Here is a 25,832-nt window from a genome sequence, read left to right as displayed (position 1 = left end):
TCCAAAAGCTAAGCAACAGTTCTGCGGGCAATGGGGGACCGAGTGCACCTTCGGAACCCCGTGACACCGAGAACACCCCGAGTTGGTGCCAATTCTCTGTCTCCCGTATCAAAACAAGACCATCCCCCCCCCCATCCCCCCAATGTACCTGGCCTGGCACGGCCGCCACGAGGGGCGGCGGGCGACTCGCGCCCTCATTCTGGGTATCTCCCAGACTGTCATAGGGCAAATTACTGTTTAGTTTGCTCCAGTTATAGTGGTTGTTATTTATTTAGAGGTTATGCTCAAGTGGCAATAGGTCATCAGTTCCAGCCCGGTAGTACATCTGTTTCAGTCATTTCTCCCCGGCTATACACCTATTTCTGTTATTTCTCCCCACGACGTTTCATGCACTCAAAATCTGTTACTCTTGCCATTAAACTTTGCAATTCATGCATTGTGGGTGATCTATCCTTCACCCAATGTCTAAGGATTATTACCTTGGCCAATAGGAGTCCCTTCAGCCAACAGACCTGCTCACTTTTGGTTGTTTTGTTTTTATACTCGGGGGGGGGGGGGGGGAGGAGTCCAAGCACAGCTACTTGAATAGTTAAGGGGGGGTTGTTCCCAGTTAATGTCGCCAACTCCTGAAATATACTATCCCAAAAGGTCTTAATGACTGGGCAACCCCATAGCATATGAACATACCCTGCAGCTACAAGAGAGCATTTCAAGCAACAGAATTATTTTCCCTTGTTACCATACATTTTAGTTAAAAGACTCGGAGTAACATATAACCGGTGTATTATTTTAAATTGGGTCAAACGGTGCTGTCTTGAAAGGGAGGCCTTCTTGATATTTTGATATATTTCCTGCCATTGAAGAGGATTACATTCCCCTATATCCACTTTCCATTTATCTACACTTTTAAATTTAGTGACAGTGCTTAGTTCCTCTATTAATCTCCTGTAGATTAGTGAAACCCTAACTTTTTTCCCTACTGAATTATAACAAAATGATAAAAATCGCTGAGTGCCTATTGTCTGAGACGTTTTATTAAACGTGTATGCTAATGCGTGTTGTAATTGAAAATATCTATAGTATTCTAATGCGGTGATTGGTGTCTGATGAAACATTTCCCCTATTGGTTTAATTTTCCCTTCAGTGCATATATGTGAGATTAACGTAATGCCTCTCCGGGTCCAGTAGTCATTTTCATTAAGGGCCAAGAACTCTGTTAACGAGGGGTTATCCCATAGCGGGGTAAACTCCAGAACATAAGGGACCTGGATAAGTGCCTTTGTTTTGTTACAAACCTTCTGTAACGTTGAGCCAATAGGACAAGTGTAACCCTCATGCTCCAAGAATCCGGATTCCAATATGCTAAATATATTCTGTGTAGACTGTTGATGTTGTCCTAGAATGTAGGATATTAGTAACCCATCCCCCGTATTGATACACCACTGTAACTGTGAACACAAATAGTAGCTTTGAAAATGGGGGAGGCCAAGGCCACCATTACTTCCAGCCAATCGCAAATATTGTAACTTGATACGGACCCTTTTCCTGCCCCATATCAGATCGTTAATCAGCCTGTCAATCAAATTGAAAACGCTGTCTTCGATCCAGGCAGGGCAAGAGCTAACCGTGTACAATATCCAGGGCAATAGAATCATTTTAATCAAAGCAATTCTATTCACCTGTGAAAGCGGTAGTTTTTGCCAAACCCTAATCTTTTCCCTTATTTTATTAACCAGGGGGGTGATGTTTAGTATATTATATTCCCTAATAGAACTGCCAATTTTTATCCCTAGGTATTCTAAGTGATCTGTTGGGGCAATAATTCTGACCTTTAAATCATTTTGAGGAGGTGCACGGTTCAGGGGAAAGAGGACGGACTTCGCCCAGTTTATCTCGTATCCGGCGACACTACCAAACTCCTCTATTATTTGCATAACACATGGGACACTTCTCCACCCATCGTTCAGATAGAGCAATACGTCGTCCGCGTACAAACTGCTTAGTGCAGTACTTTGGTTCACTGGTTATACCGAGAGAGGGAAACTGTTAAATAGGACACCCTACTCATGCGGGCAGGAACCTTGGGATAGCCGTTATATGTTTGTCTATGTATGTCATTATATGTGTAATACATGCAGCACTTTGTATTAATTGGGTACCCCAGAGCTGGTTCCTCTCCCTCCTAAGCACAAGCCGTGGGTGGCTTAACTCGAAGTAAGGGGGAATGTAACATCCCAGAGTTATGTTACGAAACTCTTTTACCCTTAAGTGTATTCACATTGTCATCTTGTGTCATTTCATGTAATTTCCTCACAATTGTGAATTCTAAGCCTTGTAAATGTATATTGCTGTAATTTCCATGTTCACTAGCAGGTGGCAGCAATGTTAGCAAGGACTTAGAGCCAGTTTAGTATTTCTGAGCTGTAATAGTACATTCCAGTTTAGCTCCCCCCTCTGTGAGGAGGTGTGGAATGTTCCCACATCCTGCCTCATGGGGAGGGAAGGAAGTTCAGTTAGTGTGTAACCCACCCCTGCTAGGGGTAGGGTGTGCGTGTAGGAGCTCCCAGTTATAGGGATCCAAGCCAGGATCTTGTCTCGGCTGAGACAATTGATCATCATCACCAGCCTGAGCCTTGCAGCCTCAGCTGGTACAAGCAAGCAGCCACCTCTAGTATTCCAGGAAAAAGCATACCATGTGAAGACAACTGTGAGTACCGTCCAGAGACCAGGAGAAGCCAAATTCCTCCTCAGCTAGTCAGTCCTCAAGATAGCAGAAGATAGTAAGCACAGAAGATATTAATATCTGCCACATTACAGAGCCACAAGCAGACGACTTATCCTGCAAAGAGCTCCAGGCACATGATAGAGCAGAAGCCATATTCCTGCCACACATTGCCAATACCTGCTGGGACTTCAGACTAATGCTGTATCTCACGTGGATTAATGCTGCAACAAGTAAAGACCAGTTTGAACTTTATTCTAAGTCTGGATCTCAATTATTGCTGCAAATCCCTCAATTGCTCCTACTAGCAACACACTCATTTTTTGCAAGTATGCCAGGATCCAGGAGTCAAGCCGTACCCAGGTAGGAGACACCGTTGACACCATTACTATTACCACACAGAGACATTATACCACTCTGGCATTCCTAACCTGGTACGTGAGTTACAACACCTTAAAGGGCCCTGTGACTGTACCCTGCGCACGCTGCAATTGGCGTCACAAACAAAACTATTAACTATCACTTTCACCTGTCCCAGCCACTGCATATTATTGGCGTCAGAGTGCATACCCCAATCCGGCTTACTGCACCTATCATTACGAAAACAACACAGGTCAAACAAACTGGAAAATAAACGGGAATTTGTACCCTACGAGATCAATACCAACTGCTGCAACATATATAAATAAACAGGGTGATGATAACCTAAAAATTGTACATCATAATCAACTGAAGCTGTGTTTAGCCAAGGAACCTAGGGGAGATACCCCTACGTCTCAGGAAAATGTACCAAGAGAAAATATATTACCGGAAATTAACTTAAACCAGCTACGGTCAGTGAAAACCCCTTTAACTGTTTTTTTCTTCTAGAATGGTGGACTGTACAAAAAAAAATTTGTTACCTGTGTTTAGTGTTCCTAAACTTTCTGATTCCATTGTTGAGGTCCCACAAAACTCTTTCTGATACTGTGATCGACCATAGACCAGGAGATCTGAAAGAGTCACCAAAGGTACCAAACCAGCCAAATACCAGGATTAAAAGGGACACTGTCACCTGGATTTCACTTACTGATGATTAACATCAACACATCAGTCTCCACGGTTTACATAAAAATATACTAGTATTACTGCCCTGTGTCTTGTAATTTGTCTATAAAATCGCTTTTATTAATATGCTAATTACCTCAAGAAGGAGCCCAGCCCCACTGCATTTGTAGAGAAATTGTATTTTTTATGAATATGTGACTGATGTACTGTATAACTATACCTATGCTTCTAATGAAGTCTTCTTGGGAGATGTAGAAGGTTCACCTATAGCTGCCATTATTGCTGATGATGCTGAAGATCTGTGTATTATTTGAAAAAAATTATTGTCTTGCCTGCAAGGTATGCAAAATGCTATGTACTAGTCAAATTCAGTTAGGAAGTCTGTTATATTGCAAGCTATAATAAAAGGCAAAAATTGTTAAAGGAGTTATCTCATCTCACCGTTACTAAGGCGAGATGAGACACGGTTCTTGACCACCTCCCGGCTGGGAAACAGCAGAGCTCTCCGTGCATGAGAGCTATGTAAAAGTGTAGCACAACAAGCTATGATATTTCCCTAACTCAGAAACAGCATAGCTTGTTGTGTTTACACTGTTTATGTAGCTCTAATGCACGACAATGGGAGCTACTGAAACAGAAGAGCACCGGAGCGATATCTGCTGTTTCCCGGCCAGGAGGTGGTAGGGACTGTGTCTCACCTCACCTTAGTAATGGCGAGATAAGACACCCCTTTTAAAGTCAGCCCTATGAAGGATTAAGTGAAAAAGGGTCAGAATGATGCTTGACATAATGATCACTTTGAGATGGGGTTTATTCTCATGTACACACTGTATATTGTAGTGTATGTGATGACTATGTTGGTGGTACTGTTTGCCAGTCCAGTAATTGCTTCGGATTAGTTAACAATGTCCTTTTGAGTATTTTTGCTACAGGTGCAGATGTCGGCCAGCGAGCCAATGAAAAAGTAGGGGAGCGTCCAGCCCTACATCTCCTATATCTGCGACCTGACCACAGTACCTGCTACCCTGTTTTGCCCCAGTAGTGATGACCATTTCAATGACCTTGCTAAAGTCTGCCAACTTCCAGCTTGATGACAACAGCAATGACCACTGATAACCAGCTTGATGTCCAACGTCTTGATCAGCCACCTGTATCCTGTTCACTTGCATCCTACATGTTCCATAGAACCAGCTACCAGGATGCATCATCAGTTGCCAGGCAGATTAAAGCATCAGTAGCCCACCAGTCAGAAGTGGGAAAAAAAACAAGCCTTTTTGACTACTAAGCCCATGCTTAATCATGTTCATAACACTTAAGAGCCTGCACCCTAGGGGAACATTAAAGGCCCCCCTAGAGCTGGACGATCTAAAAATGTACATAGTTGGTGTGCAAATCTTCATTCTTAAGTAGTCCTGACTGCCAGCGGGGAAACAAATACCAGCCTAAAAAGTGGCACTCCTAAATACGTTATGTATCATACATGACATTATACATTGGAAGCAGCTGCATCCTTACAGCATAGATGCAGCTTCCACCCACTCGCTATGTTCATCTAGATGAAAGCAGTCATCAGCGACAGATACAAATGATGTTTAAAAGACCCCATAAGGGTCCATTCACACTTCCGCAAAATGGATCTGGATCCGTTCCGCAACGTTGTGGAACGGATCCGGACTTATTCATTTTCAATGGGTACGGAAAAGATACAGACAGCACACAGTGTGCTGTCCGTATCCGCACTTACATTCCGCAAAAAATAGAACATGTCCTATTCTTGTCCACAGACACAGACAAGAAAAGGCATTTCTATTAAAGTGCCGTCCATGTGCAGTCCGCAAAATGCAGAACGCACAAGGCCAGTGTCCGTGTGTTGCGGATCCGCGATTCGCGGACCGCAAAACACTTTACGGACATGTGAACGGACCCTTAGGCTGCTTTCACATCAGCACTCTCTGAATCCGTTCTTCTGCTCCGTTATAGGAGCAGAAAAATGAAAATAACGGAAGTGCCAGATGCGGCACGTAACTGACACAGATGGAACCTAGCAGATCCCATTGACTATAATGGGACCTGTTCAGTTTCTGTTCAAGAGAACATTTTTTAGCTTAGAAAAAAGTCCTGCATGCAAGACTTTTCTTTCCGCTATTTTGACGAACTCTGTGACAGAAGCCCCGAATGGAGCATCTAATGCAGATGTAAATGTAGCCTAAGGCTACTTTCACACCTGCGTTCGGTGCGGATCCGTCTTGTATCTGCACAGACGGATCCGCACCGATAATGCAAACTCTTGTATCCGTTCATAACGGATCCGTTTGCATTATTCATAAAAAAAAAGTCCAAGTCATCGGTCTTGACTTTCATTGAAAGTCAATAGGGGACGGATCCGTTTTCACTGACACAATATGGTGCATTTGAAAACGTATCTGTCCCCATTGACTTAGGCTACTTTCACACTGGCGTTTCTGGGTCCGCTTGCAATATCCGTTTCAGGGCTCTCACAAGCGGCCCAAAACGGATCAGTTTAGCCCCAATGCATTCTGAATGGATAAGGATCTGTCTTCTCTCTGTTTGCTGTTCCTATTATCAGCCATTTCATGTCGAGAGGAGACCGACTGTGGGATTCTTTACACTCCCTACAGGGGGCACAGACTGTCATAAAATTGCCTGTGTCTATTGAGCCCTGGAGGGTGCCCCTGGCATTGTGCAATGGTGAAGGTAACATATGAGTTATCTATGCCGATTATTCTGAATGCTTCCTTCACTGAGAAGGCGTAAAATGCCGGTCTTTGTAAATGACCCCAATGACCCCCACCTCACCCTAAACGTGCACCAACGCTCCATGTCAAACTGCACACAACAAATATTTAACCCTTGACATAGCATAAAGATGTGTCGCATAATTAGTTGTCCAATGGACGTCATGAATGAAATAGCATAAACACCATTAACAATGGGGACTAAGACGGCTGTGCCTCGCCATGATAGACCATGGAAACCACACATAATAGAGAAAACTGGAAATCCAGACTTAAAGGCACTCCCAGGCAAAACTGATACACTGTGGCAGATTTACAATTGGAAATGTGACTGAATTCTGGCTCAATTTGCAACAAAAAAAAGGTGAATATGCCTAGCGCCTTCTACAAAGGGCATGAATGAGTGGAAAAGTGGGTATGGCTTAAAGGGGAATAATGTATAAAAGGCTTTTGCACTAAAAAAGTGGTATTTTTGGGTTGTTTCGTCAGTGGAGTAGACATAGTGACACATTTATGAAGCATTTGTGTGTATGTGTGTTTGTAGGAATTGTTACACGTTTAGTCAGATTTATCAAATTAGACTTTTATAACTGATAACAGACTTTAGACTGAAAAATCATGATGTAATTTGTACAAAAAATATATAAAGTGGCGCGCGACTGTTGCAAAAATGGCTTAAAAACCAACAGACACTCCAAAAATACATAATACATTTTTCCCAAAATTTTCAAAATTTGTCTAAATCTTAGACAGTCTTGGTAAATGTAGCCTATTGTGTTATGACTGGTCGAGGGTTTGATGACCCTGCTCTAAGCAATGTGTCAGTTTTTCCTGCAGGCTTTCTTTAAATGGGTTGGACAGAATTTAAATATTGCTGATATCCAGAGGATAGGTTATCCATAAGTGATTGGTCTAGGGCTGTCTCCCAGCACTCGTAGTGGGGACAAGAATAGGACATATGGACGCAGACAGAACACTTTTGCGGCCCCGTTGAAGTGGATGGGTCCAAGGACGAGTGATGTACATGTACAAAAGAAGTTCGGGGTTTAGAGATGGCGCCCCCTCAAGTAGCTGAGTGGGGCACTATAGCCTCAGGTTTCTGCTTTTAAACCCCTCACATGCCGTGATCAGTTGTAACCACAGCATCTGAGTGGTAAAGTCCCAGGAGCCCCCGAATGGCTCCCTCTCACTGAGATCAAGGGAGCCATTTGGTTGCTGAGACATCCTCAGGCCCTCTTAAGGCTCCGAGGCTTGTTATAACTAAGTTACTATGGAGCTCATCATAAGACGATCACATGTTCTAGTTCCCTAGGGGAGATTTAAAAAAAGGGAAATTAAAAAAAAAAGTTTTCAAAATATATAAAAAATAAAATAAAATGCAAATCACTCTTTCTACAAGTTTTAAAAATATATATATAAAAAAAATGCTAATCACTCTTTCTACATATTAAAGATAAAATAAATAATAATGATAACAATAACATTTGTAAAGCGCTTTTCTCCCATAGGACTAAATAAACAATAAAAAATAATTATTAGCATCTCCACATCCCAAAATGCACAAACTATTAAAATATACATGTATTTATCCCATAGGTTGAATTTTGTAATATATTATATATAAAAAAAAAAATTGATGATTCAACGTTTTGTCGTCTCACCCAGTGCAAAGTACCAATAGAAAATAATCTCTACGGTACTCCAGAAATAGAGAACTAGAAGGTCCAGAATCTACATGGCTGAGCATTGGAGTCAGTTACAGTAAGGGCTCATGCACACGACCGTGTGCCCCCAGTGACCGTATTGCGGCCCGGATACAGCGGCTTCGCAATACACGGGCACCGGCCGTGTGCATTGCGTATCACGGATCGCAGACCCATCACGGAGATGCGGAACGGAGGCACGGATGGGAACCCCACGGAAGCAATACGGAGTGCTTCCGTGATGTTTCTGGCCGTGCCTCCGCACCGCAAAAAAAGTAGCGCATGGGTCTACGATCTGCATGCGGCTGCCCCGCGGTCTGTGCCCGTGCATTGCGGACCAAAATTTGTGATCCCCAGCACGGGCACGGAGCCCTTACCTTCGTAGGCATGAGCCCTAAGGTAAAGACTTTACTCCAGTGAGAGGGACATTGCCAAAACACCCTTCCACATGTTGACACGGTCCTGGCCAGCCATATCTTAATCCCATACCCCTTAGCTGGGAATTATAGACAAGTTGTTTTAAGAACTTATTGCCATCCTCAGATTCTGCAGAGAGAGGGAGAAAATACCATAACCTCCATCATTGTTCATATCCATACATTGCTATCGGGGAAGATTTTCACTGTAAATTGTTTGGAACTGTGTTTTGATACCTTTGGATGTACTACAACTCCCATTCTGCACTTTAGTAAAGAGAGACTTTAGCAAAAAGAGACTTGTCACTGCCCGGCCCTTGGGAGCATCAGTGTGAGGACTGCCACTATGATTTATGTGAATAGCTGTTGCAGTACCACTCCCATCCTCCGCTCTCCTCCTCCTGGGCTTGCGGTAGATACTGACATAACAGAATTAAACCGATTTCACCTGCTTCCTCTACAAGCTCCTCCCTCACCTTGACTGACAGGACCAGGTGAGGTGACTATGCAGGAAGCTGGCCCTGTCAATCAGGAATGAGGAGGAGGGGCTGACAGAGGTAGCTGGAGAAGAAAGGGTGCACAGGGTGGAAGTGCAAAAACGGAACATTGCCATTTCCTCAAAGGACATTTACAGGACAGATATCTATGGCCCATCCTCATGATCATTAATATCAGATTGTGGAGGTCCACCACGCGACACCCCCACCTTTACCAGAAATTATATAGTGGATGGAATGGTAGCTGAGCTGCAATATGCGAGTATGGCCGCTACACAGGGGAGGAAGCCACCTGCTTCCGGCTATCCCCCCTGTATAGCCGATTGGTGGTGGTGTCCTGCTGCCAGACCCTTACCGAACCAATATTGAATGTCTTGGAAAACCCTTTCAAGGGGCTGTCCAGAATTAGTCCTTATGTACACGACTGCATCCATTTTGCTATCTGCAAACCATGGATCCCAGCAGTGTGCATGCAGCCATTTTTTTTCTCCCATCTACAGAAATGTGTTATCCTTGTCTGCATTATCTGTGGCCCCATTCAAATGAATGGGTCCACATCTGATCCACAAAAAATGCGACCAAAAATACGGTGCATAGGTCTTAGGCAAACACAGCTACTTTCTTCCAAAAACAGCTCCACACCTGTCTGACCTTTTTTATGGTATTACAAATCAGCTCCCTGGATTTGAATGGAACTGAACTGCAGTATCACACACAACAGGCGTTGCGCTGTTTTTTGGAAGAAAGATCCATGTTTTTCTAAACAAGGACAACTCATGTAAGACCCAGCCTTTTAACAGTAATACAGAACCATCCTCTGTGATTTCTGTTAACCTATATCACCAGGCTGAGTTGATTTTGTTAGGATTGGCATATATCTCCAACATGCAAAGACTGGATGTTTATAGGACCATGCCCCATATCTACACTATTTAGTGACTAGCAGCTTTGCTTGGATTAGTACAAGGCCTGGTTGTGATGTTTCCTCCGATTAAAGAGACACAGAGCCCAAAGGGATCAATTATAAAGAGCAGCTGGTACATGGAGCACATGGTCAGGAAGCTACACTACTCATGTTCTACCTGACACAGCTGCTGCAAGACCCACTCTGACCTCAGGACCAGGATGCACAGTGGTAAACAACTATTAAATTAGAACAAGCCACCAATGATGTGTGCAGAATACTGTAAAGAGTAAAGAGAAGCAAATTAAATCTCTAAAACTGTAACTTTACTATGGAGCATGCTGGTATAACCTGGGTATATTCTGTATATACGCAAAAACACAAATGCAATAGCACTCTGCAACCAGCACTCTGCCCTGCCTCCATGCTGGATGAGGCATTGGTGTACATTTTGGCCAAAGCGTAATAAGCCACTCACCACGTCAAGGTCGCCTCTATGAGTGGTCCCTAACACTAGTTCCTACCTGTTATGGGCCATGATAGCCACACAAAGTCCAGGGAGTGCAGGTACAGCATGCACGTCAGGCACACTCTGCTTTTAACCCCGTCCGGTGCCGTGACAGCTTTCATCAGATCCAGGGATGCAAGTACCAACATGCATGCTGAGCCCACTATATACTTCTCCTGGAGCCAAATGGCATTGCTATTGCATTTGTGTTTTTGCGTTTGTATGGGTATTTCACCATAGCGATGTGCACCTGCATAGAGGGTTGTGCTGACTGAACCCCCCACATTTTTTTCTTTGTAGTATATATTCTGTATATACCAGTAATTATATATGCACAGCTGGTATAAGTTATACATCTTCTTGTATATAGTGATATGAAGCATGCTGGTATAACCTGGGCATCTTCTGTATATAATTATATATGTACAGCTGGTATAATTTATACATCTTCTTGTATATAGTGATATGGAGCATGCTGGTATAACTTGGGTATCTCCTGTATATAATATATGTACGGCTGCTATAAGTTATACATCTTGTATATAGTGATATGGAGCATGCTGGTATAACCTGGGCATCTTCTGTATATAATTATATATGTACAGCTGGTATAAGTTATACATCTTCTTGTATATAGTGATATGGAGCATGCTGGTATAACCTGGGTATATTCTTTATATACCTGTAATTATATATGTACAGCTGGTATAAGTTATACATCCTCTTGTATATAGTGATATGGAGCATGCTGGTATAACTTGGGTATCTCCTATATATAATATATGTACGGCTGGTATAAGTTATACATCTTGTATATAGTGATATGGAGCATGCTGGTATAACCTGGGGATCTGCTGTATATAATTATATATGTACAGCTGGTATAAGTTATACATCTTCTTGTATATAGTGATATGGAGCATGCTGGTATAACCTGGGCATATTCTGTATATAATTATATATTGTAGGAGCGTCCCCGGGATAATAATGGACAGACGATACGTGCCACCAGAGGTCCTGGCCTCGGTGGAGTAAGAACCGGATCATTGCGGTTACAGCGGCGAATGCTGCTGGCGCAGCGTGTCCGGGCCGGTTCTTACTGGGAACAGGTAACGAGCAGGGTGGGTGCCTGTTCTCCATGGCCAGCCCAGGTTTTTAGTGGAGCTGGGCCTTTGAAGAACCCAGCCTGCTGAAGATGGGGGGGGTGTCTTGCTGTGCTGGAGATTTTGACAGACAGAGTCGGTGCTGGTCAAGGAGAGACTGGGCGCAGCACAAACTAAAGGATAGCCCTGGGACCTGTGGTGCCACTAGCCGAAGGGCCTCCGGCCTGAGGGAGACAAAGGCAGGTAGCCTAGAAGCCTGCAGGACCGGAATGGTCTGTACAGAAACAAGGTGACTCAAACCTGCTGTTTGTTTGCTATGGAAGGACTTTTTGTTCTATGCTCTATGTGGATACACCCCTGTGTGGTCTGCACATTGCCTGTTATGCCTTTGATGTGAATAAAGTCATGGGGTATCACAAAGACTGTCTGTGATTGCCTCAATACTGCCGCCGCTACCGTAGCCTACCACGAGCACACGCCTACAATATGTACAGCTGGTATAAGTTATACATCTTCTTGTATATAGTGATATGGAGCATGCCGGTATAACCTGGGCATCTTCTGTATATAATTATATATGTACAGCTGGTATAAGTTATACATCTTGTATATATTGATATGGAGCATGATGGTATAGCCTGGGCATCTGGTATAACCTAGGCATCTTCTGTAGATAACTATATACGTACAACTGGTATAAGTTATACATCTTTTTGTATATAGTGATATGGGGCATGCTGGTATAACCTGGGCATCTCCTGTATATAATTATATATTGTGGGCATTCGCTCTGGTAGGCAGGGTAAGCGGACGCAGAACAGAGGCAAAAAAACAGTTTGTAAGCAAAACTTCAGTGTTTATTCACACACAAGGCAAAAACAAAGCAACATTTTCCAGTCTTAGTTCACACAATGGAAAGTCCACGGAACAAAAGAATCACCTTGTTGGCGGTACAATCTCCAGCGACCCACAACAGGCTTTAGGAGGCCTGTTTCCCCAGCGTGCGGCTCTCAGCCCTATAGCACGGCACCATGCCTCAGATCCCAAAACCGAGACTCTTTGCTGCTGAGCCCAGCTGTCTTTTAAGGACAGCTAGCTGTTGTCAAAATCCGGACCGGCACTTAAAATCCAGTCCGGCTGCAAATCAGCCCAGCAGCACACACTGGGAGGAAAATATATCCTCCCAGACAATACCCTTCACTGTGTTACATACCCCCCCTTTATTCAACCCTGAGGGGGTGAACACTCGCCAGACAATGTACTCGGAACAGGGCATTCGCATTTCCCTGTAACCGGCCTGCCCTGTGTTCCACTGTAAATTTAAAGTTCTGTAGGGAAAGGAACCATCGGGTGACCCGGGCATGTCTGTCTTTGGCCTGGCTCATCCACTTGAGGGGGGAGGACTATAGGACTGGCCCACTCACTTTTAGACTCCTCGATGACGTCTAGCTGCAGCATTAGCTGCACTTCCTCCGAGATGATTTGTCGCCGAGCCTCAGGTACCCGGTATGGCTTTAACCAGACTACTGCCTGAGGCTCAGTGACAATGTCATGCTGGATTGTGGAAGTGCGTCCAAGGAGGTCCGAGAACACATCCGTGTTCCGACTAATGAACTCCCTAGCCTCCTGAGCCTGTTTAGAGGAGAGGCTGTCAGCAATCTTTACTGTGGCAACCGCTTCCCTTGCATCAGACAGAGGGGCCGGAACCTCTTCCGCTAGAAAACCCGGCCGCGGGCTGTTTTCTGTACAGGTCTCCCTATCTTTCCAAGGTTTTAGTAAATTAACATGCTAAACCTGCTCTGGCTTTCGCCGCCCTAGTTGGTGTACCTTGTAATTTAACTCTCCAACTTTCTCGAGTACCTCGTAGGGCCCCTGCCATCTGGCCAGGAACTTACTGTCCAGGGTCGGTACCAGAACTAAAACCCGATCCCCCGGGTTAAAATTCTGAATCCGAGCCTGGCGGTTATACACTCTAGGCTCGCTGAACCGCCTCCATATGTTCCTTAACCAGCGGCAACACTGTCTCTATCCACTCTTGCATCCGAGTGACATACTCAATCACACTTTTATGCGGTGTGGGTTGTTGTTCCCACGCCTCTTTGGCTAAGTCCAATAGACCACGCGGATGTCGGCCATACAGCAGTTCGAAGGGCGAGAACCCAGTAGACGCCTGGGGCACTTCTCACACTGCGAACATGAGATATGGCAGTAGAATATCCCAATCCCTCCCATCTTTAGGCACCACCCGCTTTAACATGTTTTCCAAGGTTTGATTAAACCTCTCTACCAGGCCGTCCGTTTGTGGGTGATAGACGGACGTCCGTAACTGTTTTATCTGTAGTAGTTTACTGAGTTCCCTCATGACTTTTGACATAAAAGGGGTCCCCTGGTCGGACAGAATCTCTTTAGGTAGGCCCATTCGGGAAAACATCTCCATTAGCTCTTTGGCTGAGTTTGGCGAAGGTATGTCGCAGCTGCACCGGCTCCGGGTACCGAGTGGCATAGTCCAGGACTACCAAGATGTGTTGGTGCCCTCTAGTGGACCGGTACTGGGCCTATGAGATCCATTGCGATCTACTCGAATGGAACCTCAATAATGGGGAGAGGGACTACGGAAATGTGGCTGGGGGCTGGTTATCTGGCAGGTTAGGCAAGACTGGCAATACTCTTCCACCTCTCTGAACACACTGGGCCAGTAAAACCGCTGTAGAATCCGATCCTGCGTTTCCTGCTGGCCCAGGTGTCCCCCAACATGTTGTTGGCTAATTGCAACACAAGCTTGCAATATGCCTTGGGTACCACTAACTGTTCAATATGCTCACCCTGTAGTTTATTTACCCGGTACAGCATCTCCTGTTGAACCACAAAACAGGGGAACATAGACTTGGCCCCCGGTTGTTGCAGCTCACCCTCAACTACTACCACATTTTCCCAGGCCCAAGATAGTCAGGTCTTGGTGCTGTGCTGTACCAAAATTGTCTCCAGAGACGTTGAGGTCTGCCAACTCCGGCGGCAAATCCTCCACGTCTCCCAACATTACATTCAGTGGGGATGGCTCCCCCTTCCATCACAGTGGCGGCCACCCCTACTGCTGGCCCTTCGGCCTCAGGTTCCCAGGGTTCCGGTATCCCCACTAAGCAAGGCCATTCTATTGGTGCTACTCCTGCCCCATGGGTATCGGTGACTCTTGCCTCAGGCCACAGTGACGGGAAACCGGGGAAGTCTCTCCCAATTATTAGTTCATAATGTAACTTTGTGGCGATGGCCACCTCATGAGTCCACCTGCCGGCCACCGTGGATAGAGACACCAGGGTGGTGGGATAGTCCTTTAAGTCTCCATGGATACACACAACGCCGACATTTCAGCCAGTTTACTCGGCGGGCCACACCAGGGCAGCTCTTACCAGGGACACCAGGCTCCCTGAGTGCAGCAGCTACACCGCCAGGGTATCTCCCACTTGCACCTGGCACAGGTGACTACTGTCTATTGTCTCGGGGGTACCGGTTGCACACAGCCTCCTGGCATACATTGAGGGGCGGTAGCCATAGTTAGTGTCCATGGGTTCCCCCCGATGGGGACAGTCGGCCCTTATGTTACCAGGCTCTTGACACTGCCAACAGACCATCGGAGCTGGGTCTGTAGGGAGTATATCCCGAGCGGGTTTTGCTGGCACTGGGCGCCTGGTCAAGGGTCGAGATTTCCGGGGTTTAACTGGCCTCCTCCCAAAATAACCCCCTGTAGAGTTCTGGTGGCCTCATAGCGCTCTACCAGGTCGACTATCTCTAGGCCATTAACAGGGGACACTTGGCCGATCCAGTGCTGGAGAGGGTACGGAAAAGCCCTCCAGAACACATCAGCCAACAGACGGTCCAGCATAGCAGTGGGACTCAGTACGTCAGGCTGCAGCCATTTTTGCAACCGGTGTAGCAGATCATAACACTGCGGTCTGGCGGGTTCAGCCAGGTTAAATTCCCACTGTCTTGCCAGAATCTCACCCTTTACGGTAGTGTAGTCGGCCGCTTGACCATCTGGTTAGTCGAAAAACACCTGCTGGGGTCCAGACCCCAGGAACGGAATGACGACCTCAGCCCATTGGTAACTTCTTCCTCACGGCCACCTTTTTGAATACCGCCAGGTCTCGACGTCATCCGAGGGGGTCTTCTTAGGGATCGCCGCACGGACAGCTTTCCGGGCATCGTGGACGTTCTGGGACGCTCCTGCCGCTTGTAACGCCATCACATGCTGTAATAGCAGCTGGTTAGTTTCCAGCTGTTGCTTGTTAGCCTCCCACTGCTGCAAGTTAGCCTCCATGAGGGCTTTCAAAACCGCCTCCATTTTGTCAGGGGACACGGGTCGCAACCTTGCCGGCTTGATATAAGACATACACCCGTGCCCGGAAAAAAAAACAACTTTTCGGCCTTCAGGCCAGCCTCACTGCATATGCCCGCTCCAAGCCACCAATTGTGGGGATTTGCTATGGTAGACAGGGTAAGCGGACGCAGAACAGAGGCAAAAAAAACAGTTTGTAAGCAAAACTTCAGTGTTTATTCACACACAAGGCAAAAACAAAGCGACATTTTCCAGTCTTAGTTCACACAATGGAAAGTCCACGGAACAAAAGAATCACCTTGTTGGCGGTACAATCTCCAGTGACCCACAACAGGCTTTAGGAGGCCTGTTTCCCCAGCGTGCGGCTCTCAGCCCTCTAGCACGGCGCCATGCTTTAGATCCCAAAACAGAGACTCTTTGCTGCTGAGCCCAGCTGTCTTTTAAGGACAGCTAGCTGTTGTCAAAATCTGGACCGGCGCTTAAAATCCAGTCCGGTGTTTGACCCCACCTGGCTGCAAATCAGCCCAGCAGCAGACACTGGGAGGAAAATACCTGTCCTCCCAGACCATACCCTTCACTGTGTCACAATATGTACAGCTGGTGTAAGTTACACATCTTCTTGTATACAGTGATATGGAGCATGCTGGTATAACCTGGGCATCTTCTGGTATATAATTATATATGTACAGCTGGTATAAGTTATACATCTTCTTGTATACAATAATACAGAGCATGTTGGTATAACCTGGGCATCCTCTGTATAGAAATATATCTGTACAGCTGGTATAATTTATACATACTGTATACTTGTACAGTGCCTTGAAAAAGTATTCAAATCATACCCCTTGACCTTTTCCAGATTTTTTCATGTTACACCCACAAACCTCAATGTAACTCTTGGGGGATTTTATGTGATAGACGATCACAAAGTAGCATGGATGTGCGAAGTGAAAATAAAATGATACATGGTTTCATATTTTTTTTACAAAAATCTGGAAAGTGTGGCGTCAATACTTTGCAGAACCTCCTTTCGCTGCATTTACAGCTGCAAGTCTTTTAGGGTATGTCTATACCAGTTTAGCACATCCAGAGGCTGAAATTTTTATCCATTCGTCTTTGCAAAGTACAGTAGCTTAAGCTCAGTCAGATTGGATGAAGAACATCTGTGAACAGTAATTTTCAAGTCTTGCCACAGATTCTCAATGGGATTTAGGTTTGGACTTTGACTGGGCCATTCTAACACATAAATATGCTTTGCTCTAAACCATTCCATTGTAGCTCTGGCTGTATATTTAGGGTCGTTTCCTGCTGGATGGTGAACCTCTGCCCCAGTCCCAAGATTTTTGCAGCCTCTATCAAGTTTTCCTCCAGGATTGCCCTGTTTTTAGTTCCATCCATCTTCCCATCAACGCTAACCAGCTTCCCTGTCCCTGCTGAAGAAAAGCATCCCCAAAGCATAATGCTGCCACCACCATGTTTCACGGTGGGGATGGTGTGTTCAGGGTGATGTGCACTGTTCGTTTTCTGCTAGCTACGCCACAGCATTTAAAAGTTCAACTGTGGTCTCATCTGACCAGAGCACCTTCTTCCACATGTTTGCTGTGTCCCCTACATAGCTTGTGTCAAACTTCAAACTGGACTTCTTATGGCTTGCTTTCAAAAAATGGCTTTCTTCTTGCCACTCTTCCATAAAAGGCCAAATTTTTTGGAGTACACGACTAAGGGTCCATTTACACGTCCGTATGTGTTTTGCAGATCCGAAATGAAGTGTGGATCCGCAGAACGGAAGTGTGGATCTGCAAATGATGATGCGGACAGCACATTCCGGCCACATTTAAAATGAATGGGTCTGCACCAGTTCGGAACGGATGCGGACCCATTTTGCGGACGTGTGAATGGACCCTCAGGCTGGGTTCAGACCTGAGCGTCTTTGATATGCGCGTTTAACGCGCGTTTTTGACGCGCGTTTTTGACGAGTGTTTTTTGCAATAGTAAACGCGCGTTTGACGCGCGTTTGTGTGATTGACTGCAATGTCCTATGGCCACAAACGCGCGTCAAAACGCCCCAAAGAAGCTCAAGTACTTGTTTGAGCGTAGGGCGTTTTACAGCGCGTTTTTCAGCGCTGTAAAACGCTCAAGTGAGAACCAGGGCCATAGGGAAGCATTGGTTTTCATGTGTTGAGCGTTTTACAGCGCGTTTGAACGCGCTGTAAAACGCTCAAGTGTGAACCCAGCCTAATAGTTGTCAGGTGGACAGATTCTCTCATTTGAGCTGTAGATCTCTTCAGCTCCTCCAGAGTGACCAAAGGCCTCTTGGCTGCTTCTCTAATTAGTGCTCTCTATAGTTGAGCGAACCCAAACTTTAGGTTTTTCGGCACCCGAACATTTACGTAAAAGTTCGGGTTCGGCGCTTTCTTTGCGCTTTTTGAAAGGCTGCACAGCAGCCAATCAACAAGCGTCATACTACTTGCCCCAAAAGGCCAGATTGTCAACTGCAGCATGTGACCCAGCCTCTATTTAAGCTGGAGTCACGTAGCGCTGCACGTCACTCTGCTCGGATTAGTGTAGGGAGAGGCTGCAGCTGCTGTGAGCGAGAGATCAGGGAGAAATCTTATCAAGAACTGGTTTATGTACTCAGCGATCTACAGAAAAAGTGTTTTGTGGGTGCAGTGCACAATTTTTTTAAGCCTGCCCTGAGCCAACTACTACTCAAAACGAACTTTTTTTTCTTCAGTTAGTCAATATCAATACATGATCGACAGCCATTTTATGCAACGATAGCGCACCAGCACAGGCTATCTGCAAGTCCAGAAATACAGCTTTGGCATACTGGGGTTAAAAAAGCCTCTGATATACTGCACATCTGGGATTAGACAAGCATAAGTGACTGTCACATTTAGGACAGAAATACAGCTTTTTGTTTAGGGTGAAAAACCCTCTAATATACTGCACATCTGGGATTAGACGTGCATAAGTGACTGTCACATTTAGGCCATAAATACTGCTTTGGCATACTGGGGTGAAAAAAGCCTCTGATATACTGCACATCTGGGATTACACGTGCATAAGTGACTGTCACATTTAGGGCAGAAATACGGCTTTGGCATAATGGGGTGAAAAAAGCCTCTGATATACTGCACATCTGGAATTAGACAAGCATAAGTGACGGTCACATTTAAGACAGAAATACGGCTTTTTGGTTACTGGGGTGAAAAAAAAATCACATTTAGGCCACATTTGTGCCGTCCTTAATTCCCTCACTGGAGCGTGATCGGAAGATGCACGACTACAGACGCACGCTGGTAGACGCGCTCCTGAGAGCATTCCCGACTGACGCCGGGGGACAAGTGGAAGCACAAGGCGAAGGCAGGGAAGGAGGAAGAGGTCGCCAACGCAGTTGTGTCAGCGCCAGCACCTCAGAAGGCAGGGTTAGCATGGCCGACATGTGGAAAAGCTTTGTCACCTCGCCGCAACAACCGGCCCCAACTGCTGATATGGAGCATGTTAGCACGAGGCAGCATTTGAACAACATGGTGGAGCAGTACCTGTGCACACGCCTACACGTACTGACTGATGGTTCTGCCCAATTCAACTTCTGGGTCTCCAAATTGTCCACATGGCCAGAGCTTGCCCTGTATGCCTTGGAGGTGCTGGCCTGCCCTGCAGGCAGTGTGCTCTCTGAACATGTATTTAGCACGGCAGGAGGCGTCATCACAGACAAGCGCAGCCGCCTGTCCACAGCCAACGTGGACAAGCTCACGTTCATTAAAATGAACCAGGCTTGGATCCCACAAGACTTGTTTGTACCTTGTGCAGAATAGACATTTATACCACCATCAAACATACATTTTTGTACTCAAGTCAAGTGCAATGATTTTTTGTTTTCTTTTTTTTTATTTGTCCCAATATTTTGGGGGCTACCTACCCCAATAAAATATAAAAAAAACATTGTTGGCTACCTCCTCCTCCTCCATTGCTGCCTCCACCTACAACACCACATTCACCGCCTCCTCAACCTCCGACTCCATATCCACCTCCTTCTCTGAGTTGCAGGTTAATAATTTGCCATTTTTAGTTATTTTATTTCATTTTAAGTTATTTCCCTATCCACATTTGTTTGCAGAGCAGTTGCCATGCTCTTAAGCACTGCCTTTTACATTCCTCTAGCCTTTTCAAGGACTATTTTAGAGCCATTTTAATGCAAAAAAGTGCCAATTTTAGTGCCCTAAATTGAATTTTTTTTTATTTTCAATTGTTGGGTGACATTTTACCATTTTTGGCGTATACAAACCCCTGCTGTGCCTGGGTGACAGGGGCCTAAATCTCTCAAAATCCTCTGTTCTATTGCTGGGTGACATGAACCCCCTTTTGCCGTGAATGAACCCCTGCTCTGCATTGCTGACAGGGAACTAAATTTAGTGAAAACATCTGTTACTGATCGGAAGATGCGCGACTACAAGCGCACGCTGATGATAGCATTCCCACCTGACAGCGGGGGCACAGTGGAAGCACAAGGCGAAGGCAGAGGAGTAGGAAGTGGTCGCCAACGCAGCTGGGGCACCACCAGCACCTGAGAAGGCAGGGTTAGCATGGGCAAATGTGGAAAAGCTTTGTCAGCCTTGGAGGTGCTGACCTGCCCTGCAGCCAGTGTATAGTGTGAACGTGTGTTTAGTACGGCAGAGAGCATTATCACAGGCCGCAGCCAATGTGGACAAGCTTACGTTTATTAAAATGAACCAGGCATGGATCCCACAGGACTTGTCCGTACCTTGTGCAGAATAGACATTTATACCAGCCTCAACCATCCATTCTTGTACTCAAGTGCACTTATTCTTTGTTTTATTTTGTTATATGTCCCAATATTTTGGGGGATACCCCAATTTAAAAATAAAAAATAACACAAATCAGTGTTGGCTACCTATTCCTCCTTCACCGCCGCTTCCACCTACACCGCCACGTCATCCTACACCGCCACATCCACCGTCTCCTCAACCTCCTAGATCCAGATTGTTATTTTAAAATTTTCAGTATTTTGTTATTTTAAGTCATTTCCCTATCCACATTTGTTTGCAGAACAGTTGCCATGCTCTTAAGCACATTTTGATGCCTTTTGCAGCCCTCTAGCCCTTTCCAGGACTATTTTAGAGCCATTTTAGTGCCCAAAGACTTCAATGGGGATCGGGGTCAAGTTCGGATACCGAACCCGAACTTTTTTTTCAAGTTTTTCAGCAGAACCTGCCGAACCCAAATATCCAGGTGTCCGCTCAACTCTAGTGCTCTCGTTGCCTGGGCTGTCAGTTTAGGTGGACGGCCATGTCTTGGTAGGTTTGCAGTTGTGCCATACACCTTCCATTTTTGGATGATGGATTGAACAGTGCTCCGTGAGATGGATAGCGCTTGGGATATTTTTTTCATAACCTAACCCTGCTTTACACTTCTCCACAACTTTATCCCTGACCTGTCTGGTGTGTTCCTTGGTTTATATAATGCTGTTTGATGACTAATGTTCTGTAACAAACCTGTGAGGCCTTCACAGAACAGCTGTAGTTCTACTGAGAATAAATGACACAAAGGTGGACTCTATTTACTAATTAGGTGACTTCTGGAGGCAATTGGTCACACTGGAATTTATTTAGGGGTATCAGAGTACAGGGGGCTGAATACAAATGCATCATATATAATATATGTTTAGCTAGGTTTAGTCTCCCTACCATCTTAACAATAGGTGCAGATGTTATTGCTCAGTGTATTTACTTACAGAAAGTATTGGCAGAGAACAAGTCATGGTACAATAAATGACTCATGAGGAGCACTTGTAAGACACCATATCTATTGCACAAGCTGTACAATCAGTGTTTGCTGCCTGCATCTGTGGCTGGGGCATTGTAGTGTTCTATGTAAGGCTACTTTCACACTAGCGGCAGGATGGATCCGACAGGCTGTTCACCCTGTCGGAGCCGTGCCGCCGCTCCATCCCCATTGACTATAATGGGGACGGGGGCGGAGCTCCGGCACAGCACGGCAGTGCACGGCGAAAAGCTGCGGGACTAAAAGTATTGCATGTCCGACTTTTTAGTCCGGCGACCTCTCACCGCGAACTGCCGTGCTGCACCGGAGCTCTGCGCCACGCGCCGGAGCAGCGAAATAGCGGCAGGACGGATCCGACAGGGTGAACAGCCTGTTGGATCCGTCCTGCCGCTAGAGTGAAAGTAGCCTAAACAAAATGTAACAGAATAGCATTACGTCTATGTGCAGTGATTGGGTCACGTTGGGATCTGTGGTGTATTATGTTGAGAAGCATTTTTCTAGTGTTTTGGTGATTTAAGAGATTTTTTGTGTTATTCCTATGTTCTATACAGGTAGCATACAGTATATGGGATGACAAAATGTGTACCATTACAGTGCCTAAAGAGGTTATCATCCAGGAGGACTAAAATATTTTAATGTCAGCTTCCCCTCAACAGTATTATATAATGACATTATATGTAGGAACACTGTAGGAAACGGATGGAAAGGCTGCTGGGCCTTGTCTGACTAGCCACAGGTGTGAAGGTTGCGAAGAAGCTGCCGGGGGAGGGGTGTAGGTAGGAGCCCGTTCAAAAATTTGCTGTGGGGCCCAGTCATTTTTAGTTATGCCACTGATCATCAGTATATGATCGGTTGGGGTCCGACTCTCGGCACCTACACCAATCAACTGTTTCTAGACCATTGACATCATGTTCATCAGTTACTTGGCCTAGATGCTGCTCAGTCCCATTCAAGTGAATGGGGCTGAGTTGCGATACCAAGTGTAGCTGCTATACAATAGATGGCGCTGTGCTTGGTAAGTTGTGAAGGCCATGGCCTCTTCAAACAGCTGATTGGTGGAGATGCCAGATGTCAGACCTCCATGTGCTATCCTGATGATAGGCCATCAGTATAACGGTTGTATAACGGTTGTGTGCATGAGCCCTAAAGCACTCACAAAGCCCCTTTAGGGTACCTGCACATGGTTCAGATTTGTATGCAGAACATCTGCACTAAAACCGCACTATTTATCATGGTTTTGGTCATTTTTTGGTGCAGATTTTCTGTTTATGTTTACAACCTCATTGACGTCTATGGGGAAAACTTCTCTATAGAAGGTATGGAATCGCACAAACAGTTGACACACAGCAGATATTAAAATCCGCACAGCAGGTCAATTTCCGCACGGAAGAAAAAGAGCATAATGTACAGATTTGTCCAATCTCTCACACTTTGCTGGTACTGTATTACGCTCTGTTTTTTCCACGTGAGTATCCGTGCAGAAAAAACAACACGTAGTATGTATCATTTGCAGGTACCCTTAAGCTTGGGAAGCAGAAACATATGGGTCTCCCTCCCAACAGCTGAAAGCTGTAGTGCAGAAAAAAGTGATGGTTAAATAAATGTGTGTTTACTCCTCTCGAAAGGCTTATTAATTTCAGCTATAAATATTATTATTATATAAATATTATAATATATAATATTATTATTATCATCATATAAATATTATTATAAGTATTCTTCTTCTTCTGTGACCTTTAACAATTCAATGCACTCCTATTTTGGATGGTTATAGCTATGTTCATCCTGATCCCCTTCCACGAATTGAATGCCAGAACTACAGTGAAGACTGACACCTACACAGGCAGAATAGAAAGAAGAGGCAGGTAGAAAGTAACCATAAAGAAGAATGCAGCACCATCTGCTATGCAGGGTCTGTGAAAAGCTGGAAACAGCCCTATGACCACTGTATTGATGGGCGTTTATTGTTACTTAAAAGACTAACAATTCACGCGATGGTAAAAAAAAAAAAAACGGCCTTTTTTATGGATATCTTTCTAAAAAATGGGCATGAAAAACAGTTCACTTCAACTGCATGGCAGCTGTCATTATTCATGGCCTGTTAAAAAAATGTGTGAATACACCCATAGGGCCAGATTTATCATTAGCTCAGGTCAGAATAATGGAGTGAAAAAGTCCCCAAAAAAGTCCCAAACGCTAAAACTGCGCACAAATTTGCGACTTTTTTCTGCTCTGCACTATGCTCGCCAGTTTTCTGAAAGTGGGCGTGTTTTCTTATGTAAATGAATCTCTAGACAGATTTACTATTGGGATTATTTAAAAAGTCGCAAAAAAGTCGCAATTTCACTCCAGTGAGGACCATGCTTATCTTATGAGACTTTTTAATAGAACATACGACTTTTTTTCATAAAAACGTGCGACTTTTTCGTAAAGATGTGCGACTTTTGTAAAGCTGCTTACTGACGGATAAACTGCTACCGTCAAACCACATTTATTACAGTCTTAAAGGGCCGATCATAAATCTGACTTGGCTAAAACTGACTTTAGCCATATGTGAAAGTAGAGTGAGCTGTCAGAGTAATGATAAATCTGGCCCCATAGACTTCAATGGTTCTAAATTATGGCCATGCGATGCCGTTAAAAAACAGGCTGTCGCACAGCAGTTTTTCACTGTGGTGTGAATGTACCCCAAGATGCATATAAAAATTAGCTTACTTCGATTTATCGGGTTTCCATTGGAATACGTCTCCAGCTGCAGATAAACCGTCCAGATCCCTAGGAGAAGAATGGCAAACAGCAGTAACAGCCAAAAGTTTTTTTGCAACTTCTTCAAAGGTAGCGGGCGACCCCACATCTTGGTCGCCCGCTTTCTGTACATCCGTTTCTGCAGCGTGGCTTCAGCATACAATCTCTCCTGCTGCTGTTGAGATTCCTGGATGTTCTTGATGGATGGGTGGTCATTGCTGATTTTCCTCCATGAAATATTCCCAAATTAAAAATAAATGCGATATAATCTGCGTCCAGAAGAGTTGCCCCCCTGCACTGCCTTGCTGTGTCTCTGGTGAAAGCTTCCAGTGACTGCTAGCAGGTGTCTTCTTACCTTGTGTGAATTGTTCTCATGAGGACGTCTGACTATTAGCTTGAAACGGTGTCACCTTTCATGATGATCCAAGGGGGTGTCACTAAATAACGAATTCTATGTGACACAGGTGGCAGAGTATTACCTGCTGGTGTTGGCACATGCGGAGTGGTTTAGCTTGTGTGTAGGTCTCTTCCTGATCTTACCTGTGTCTCACCTGCCTGACCCAGCCCTTTCAGTAATGTCTTGCCTCCTCTCCTGCCGTTACCTTGGTGGCTTTCAGCGCGCCTGGGACATACTCACCTCACCCGGGGAAGGGGGGGGGGGACTCTCGAACCCTCCTACTCCTCCCTGTCAGTTCATAGACTGCCATAATAGGCTGTGTCACTCATCCATACCCGGGAACACCTCAGAGAGGGCACTATGAACGAATTCTAGGGTGGCACTGGAGTATTCCCTGCTGGTGTCGGCACTGAGTTGCACACAGCATATAATGTCCTTAGGACACTTTCAGACCAGCGTCTTCACGTGTAGGAGCGTGATGTGAATTGCTGTAATGAACTCTGCTCCTTTGACCAACCAGACAGCAATATAATGACATATAATGCTGTGTGTCTCTGCCCGACCTCCGCTGTAATGATTTGCACCGACGCCATTATGATGTTACTCTCCACATTCGTGTCCATATCGTTCATGGCCAGAAGTTAAGTGGTTTTCCTGTTTAGACAAAAAATTTTTTTTAATTACATGATTAAAAGTTCAGCAATTTCTATAAGGTCTCTTTCACACGAGCGATATAGATCTGTTCAGGGAAAAACGGATGGTTTTGCAGGTAAGTTTAATCTGGCCTCTTTCGCGTGTGTGCCTCGTGGTCGTGCTGCAGCCCGCAAAATGAGGGCCGCAATGCACGAGCACAGTCCGTGGGGCAGCCGCGGCGGATCGCGGACCCATTCACTTGA

At 45.3% G+C, this 25,832-nt stretch overlaps 1 protein-coding gene across 1 annotated transcript in view; it reads right to left on the bottom strand.

The window, feature by feature from the left end:
• B4GALNT3 (beta-1,4-N-acetyl-galactosaminyltransferase 3) overlaps positions 1-25,155 on the bottom strand; it is a 177,768-nt gene extending 152,613 nt beyond the window's left edge. Inside the window, exon 1 of the mRNA XM_040436438.1 lies at positions 24,510-25,155. Coding sequence (XP_040292372.1) covers positions 24,510-24,672 — 163 coding nt within the window. The 5' untranslated portion in view covers positions 24,673-25,155. The remainder of the gene's footprint in view (positions 1-24,509) is intronic.
• Between the last annotated feature and the right edge of the window lie 677 nt (positions 25,156-25,832).

Source organism: Bufo bufo, chromosome 1 (assembly GCF_905171765.1).
Source record: "Bufo bufo chromosome 1, aBufBuf1.1, whole genome shotgun sequence".
NCBI lineage: Eukaryota > Metazoa > Chordata > Amphibia > Anura > Bufonidae > Bufo > Bufo bufo.
The sequence above is the reverse complement of the archived record's forward strand: the minus strand, read 5'-3'. Positions and strand labels throughout refer to the sequence as shown.